Source organism: Limulus polyphemus, unplaced genomic scaffold (assembly GCF_000517525.1).
Source record: "Limulus polyphemus unplaced genomic scaffold, Limulus_polyphemus-2.1.2 Scaffold159, whole genome shotgun sequence".
Classification (NCBI taxonomy): Eukaryota; Metazoa; Arthropoda; class Merostomata; order Xiphosura; family Limulidae; genus Limulus; species Limulus polyphemus.
The window spans coordinates 605,057-610,980 of record NW_013665769.1 but is presented as its reverse complement, the minus strand read 5'-3'; the positions used below and the strand labels follow the sequence as shown (position 1 = coordinate 610,980).

Here is a 5,924-nt window from a genome sequence, read left to right as displayed (position 1 = left end):
AGGTAAGTTCGCATCTATTTTCTAACATACACTATCAAATCTGTAGTTCAACAACAATGTTGAAAACATGTAGGATTTGTTTCCATATTTGAAATGTTTAAAATGCAAGGGAAACTGTCACACCTTTAAAAAACTTATATATGTATGTATACATATTATATATAAAAAGGAAACTAAATTTTCATATAAATTTCGTGTTGTTCTTTTGTAGTCATTCATGACTGTCACATAGTGCTGAATATTTGTCTAATACTTTTGATGTAGTTACAGTAATATTGCTATTCTAATCTGCATATATAAATATGCTTTCTAGGTTTAAGTTTACTGGCTACTAACAAAAGACAAGACACTTTTTTAGTTAATTGTTCTTGAATGGATTGATGTCTGAATTTTGAGTAACAAGAACTACCAATGTCCAATCGATAATTTTGTAATTTACCTCAGGGTGTATGTAGAATTAGACCTGTAACGCAATATAACGCTAATTACCTAGTGGATAGCTAGTGAATTTAAGGACTCACAGTTAACTACTTGTGCCACTAAAACACACTGCGCATTTTTGGGATATGAACTCGCTGTAACAGTGACGTCACTTCACACTATTAGATCAGATAATATTATCTCAAGAGCTGTTGGCGGGTGCTGTTCACTAGTTGTCTTGCCTTTAGTCTATTAGTGCAACAATGCATTGATATCACTTTTGTGTTAAAAATTGAATATTACAAGATATTAAAGTGAAATCTATGATATACAAGCAACAAAGCCCATTATACAAGTAGGTGAGGATCCCAATTTCACCCAAAATCAGTTACGCTAGACAGTATTTTCACCGTTTCTGTTGTCGCTTTTCCTTCATTTTCACTTAGGAACATTTTACTTTAGTAAAGTATTATATCATTTGAAATATCTTAGTAGTTTTAATAGAACTATATATCCTTAATTTACGAAACCTAAATAAATAAAAATTGAACACATTCCCAATATTCGTACTTTCAGGCCCTATCCATGTGTTATTACTTTTACTAGTAGATGCCTCATAATTATAACTGAGAGAGATCTGTACTAGATGTACTCCGCATTTGTTAACAAATTACTAAAGTGTGTGTTTCATGAAAAACAAAAAGTTGTCTATGTGTCTAAGTCATTTGAATTTCAATTGTACAGTATGTAGTAGTAAAGTTTACATGTAAAATATTAAAAAGTAGGCATTTTCATGTGTTTTTTTACAAATTTACTTGAGGGTTTAATTATAGACTAGTAAAAACTCGCGAGCTTGAAGTTAACACAAACTAACATATTGTGTTAATTTCCTTTTGTCGATAATTTTAAAATAGCATAAGGTTACTTGATTGTGATAATAAAACAAAGAGGTAGATGAAAAAGGATTGGAATTACATTAAGAAAACGAAAAGATCCTAATGCTATCGACAGGTACACCTATCTTCATCAGTAACAAAGAAAGACAGGTTCACATGGAGAAAACATTTTTTGTCTCTTTCTTAAGTAATTTGATAATCAGGATAAAGTTCGATGAATTTTGTATACATTTATATGGTAATACAATGTTAATTCTATATGAAAGCCAATGTCAATACTAATATAAATTGTACTTCGTATGTTTCTGAACAGCATATCCCCAACTTCTCGTTTAGTTTTAGTTGCCCATTTTGTCCACTAGGTGCAGATTTAATCAAATTTTCTCATCAGATGATCTATTTTTACATGATTACGATATTAACTTCTACCTTTTGTCATTTTACTCCAATACAGACACTATGGTCAAGGTATCAGTAATAGTCGGTTTCATTACCGTGTTTCTCTTGATGTCGGTCTTGTCAGTAGCTTTGTCGGCTTCCTTGCCTCAGAATCGGTGAGTTACAGAATTTTCCCTTCCTTTCAGACTGTTTTAAAGTTTAAATGTGTTAAATATACTTCTTAAATTGAGTGTTATTGAGTTTAATCTAGTTATACCATTGGCTAAGTTGTCTACCTGCAGATAAATGTATACTTTCTATGTATTATGCGCGAAAGCCTTCAATTATTAATTCTAACTTTGTTTTAAACCAGACATTAAATTATGGAATTGTGTTTGGTTTAATTAATATATTCTTAACACAAAAAAAAACTCATAAATCGTTAAGTTATCGTTAAGATTATTAAATTTTACAATTAGCATGTTTGTCTTTGAAATTGAAGGCCCAAGGTTCGAGTCGTGAAATGCTGCTGAATACGTGTCTCAGTTTCAGCTGAGGAGCGTTTTAACCATAACGATCAATAGTACTTTTCGGTTAAAAGTGGCTACGTAGTAGAAGAGTACTGGTGAATTGTTGCCCTTCTTATCTACTGTTCTAATCTGGGGATAACTATGTCTGAATCTTCGGTTCTCTAACATGACTGTTCAACCTGTAGGTACTAAATTTAAAATACCGCTTGATAGTTGCTTGGCGACTAAACTCATTCTTAACATTACCTCACATACCAAAACCTTTGGTATGGACATTCGAGAACTGTAATTTCTAACAAATTTGGTAATATCAGATAGATCACAAAAGGAATAAGTATGCTTTTAGGAGGGAAAACTGCTAACTCCAGGTCTCAGCCGGTTATAACACAAGCTTCGTACACTGATTGGAGTTCGTACATTATAAACAGATGTTAAGTGCTTGAGACAATTGTAGTGTTTTACAGCAACAGATGATGTTTCTAAATGGAAGGCGTTGTAAGTGGTGTCATAAAAATCCGTTAGGATCCATGTGCTTCTCTTTTTTTGTAATATTATTAGTAAACAGATCACTGAAAACAAGTGTCCGATCACTTTCCAATACATCCCAGCAATTTTGAAAATAGAATTACAATTTTTTCTAACATTTATTATTTAAGCGAGTGATAAACGAGTTACTACAATGTAAAAATATGGGGAAACGTTTCAGGAAATAGCACACGAGTAGCTTCTGCTCACTTAAGAGATTATTTCATGAACATTTACTCTCTGTAAAGTCCTCTATTGGCTCAACGGTAATTCTGAAGACATATAAAGCTAAAAATCGGGTTTCGGTAATCGTGGTTGGTATAACACGAATAGCCCATTACGTAGATTTGTGCTTAACTACAAACAAATAAATAAAACCTTTGGAAAAGTCTATGCACACTTAGCATAAAATAATAATAGGACCCAGTAATGTTTAGATGTTCACCTGATGATGACAAAACCTTGTCGAAACGTTGTACATTTGCCGTTGTGTTAAACTTATATTAAAGTTTTATCTTCATTACTCATTCAAGCCGTCTCCAAGCATTATTATGTTAACCTTCTACGCTTTGAACGTTGATAAATCACAAAACTAACTCAACAAAGGCATAAAATAATTTGGTTAAATTCTACACAAATTTAACCTTGATACAAATTTTACAGAAATCAGATGTCTCTAGCGATCGGTAAAGAATAAACCGTACTGACAATATGAGTGATGGAAACGCTTCAAATTGATGTGAACACATGTTAACTGATGTGTCGTAAAGAATAATGTCTCTTTAAACAAGACGTTCTAATTTTCTTCTGTTATATATAATACAAAGACCCAGAGCTTGTTATAACATAACTCCAAACATCTAGGGCTACAAGGAAAACAAGCTGCTTTCATGAAATGTTTTTGTTTAAATCATAACGTCAAACATTGGTTATAATGTTTCATGAGCTATCTATAAAATTACAACAGCGAAATAGTCTTGTCCTTCGGCTATTTACCAGCAAAGAAAAACTCTATTAGTCTATATTTAACAACAATACACAAAGCATTATAAAGTTTCTGTTTACCAAACAAATATATTCCGTTTAATGTTTACATATTAACATATTTAACACACAACAATTCACTACGTTGGAGGTGTCATTTCGTGTATTATGTTGAGTCTTTAATCACGTATTCTGAAGATGGAGACAGAAAAGTCCGAAACACCATCTGGAGAACAAACTTGGAAAAATACAAAACACAACCGCATTTTAAATGTCAATAGAACTATTTAAATCCACTTCAAAAATTTACAGCTCAGTCCTGTGAATTCTGCATTCAGTAAAGTGAAAACAAATACTATTCGGTTGAATCTTTATTTACTAATATACACAGTAAACACACCCTTTTATCGGTAGCTTCGTAACACACACAACACATCTGACATAATTTTATCTGTACTTACAAATCTATTGAATAACTACAGATCTTTAAAACTTTATAGAATAGTTCAAATCAAACTCTTGTTTCTGAACAACTGCTTTTCTTCAAGAAATACAACATATTTCACATTTTGGCTTAAGACTGAACCACATCCTTCCTGAAAATTGAAATATCGATACAAATGGTCAACTTTACAACTATATGTAACTTTGGATATAGTGGCATTATGCTTAACAACATGCTACTCGATAATATATAAATAAATAAATTCATTAAAAGTTATATCCTTATGTTGATAAAACACCAATAAGTATAAAGAACCCTCTGTAGATTATATCTTAAAACTAATATGTCGGTTTATCATAACTTCAACCAATTTTCTTCTTGTATTGCAAAAAAACAAAATGGAAGATAAGACGTTGAAAATGTATCTATAACTATCTTGTGATTTAATTCTCTTTCACACTATTACTTCATCTCTTATCTAGGTTGAAGCGCACTCTGGTGGAAATTGAACATCCTGATGAAGTCATTCGAGTCTTGACCGGAGTATTGGAGAATCTGCTTGTTTCTGAAAGCGCTAAAACGTACGTAAAAAAACGGGCTTTATTTTTTTATTGTATTACTAAAAGTAAAATAACATTGCAATTATTATAATTAATTAATTATAAAAAATATATATAACAAAATGGACAACTTGATGAAACTCCCATCACGTTATATTGTCAATAAACATTCTAATATCCAATAAAAATGAAACAGAAAATAAGACATGGGTAAAACAATGTTACAAAGTTCACTTAAGTAACAAGGAAGCTTTCAGAGCACAGACTCTTTCAGGTCTAGAGTTGAGATTATATTTTACCATAGATTTTAATGAAAAAATAGATCAGTTCAGTTGTATCAACTATTTTTCTGTTATATTTCAATCAAGTTCAGTCAAATTCGACTAAAATGTAATGAATTGAAAACATTACACTGACAGCTTCCTAGTTCTCTGTAATACTGTTCCATTGGACACTTTTTTGTTGTTGCGTGAATAATACATCAAGTTTTCACTGTACTTCATTCCGATATTATTTAGTGAGAAGCGTGGACTGGACTTAGGATTGTCCCGTGGATTTTCAGGAAGCCAAGCTGCTAAACATTTGATGGGATTAGCAGCTGCCAATTTCGCTGGTGGACCTGGCAGGCGGCGTCGTGACGTTAGCGACAAAGAATGAATGATAGAGTTAGAGCTGTTATTAAATCTCAACTCTTAAATAAGATAATATGAATTTCACATTTTAAATTGAATTTACACATTAGAAATGTAATCTAGTGTACTTGTAAAAATAAAATACTTTCTGCACGAAATGCGGTTCTCTTATTAACATGTACTACTTCATTTCCAGTAGATGATACAAGACCTTCATCTTAAGGGTATGAAATGTTTGGAGACAATATTCCATTAATTTCAATTAATTTTCTTTTTTATTACTTGGTGGTCTAAATATTAAATGGAACTAAATGTGAAGCTCGGTTGTATTTTAATTAATTAATTACCTACTACCCTCAACGATGATTGAAAAATAACAATATTCTAAAAAGTTTTGTGAAAAACTATACTACTACTTAAATGTTCTGATATTGTTATATCAATTGACTAGCTGGAATACCCGTCCCTTGGACGGAAGTTATGCAAATTCATGATTAATGAAAGGTTATCTTAAGACATGAAAAGTTTCTTCCCTTGTACGAAACAAACCTTCA

General features: G+C 31.6%; 1 protein-coding gene across 1 annotated transcript in view; it reads left to right on the top strand.

Moving 5' to 3' along the window:
* Positions 1-5,528, top strand: part of LOC111084890 (diuretic hormone class 2-like) — a 25,578-nt gene extending 20,050 nt beyond the window's left edge. Inside the window, exons 2-4 of the mRNA XM_022381382.1 lie at positions 1,771-1,870; positions 4,661-4,759; positions 5,257-5,528. Of these exons, the coding sequence (XP_022237090.1) occupies positions 1,776-1,870; positions 4,661-4,759; positions 5,257-5,395 (333 nt within the window). The 5' untranslated portion in view covers positions 1,771-1,775 and the 3' untranslated portion in view covers positions 5,396-5,528. The remainder of the gene's footprint in view (positions 1-1,770; positions 1,871-4,660; positions 4,760-5,256) is intronic.
* Positions 5,529-5,924: the final 396 nt, after the last annotated feature.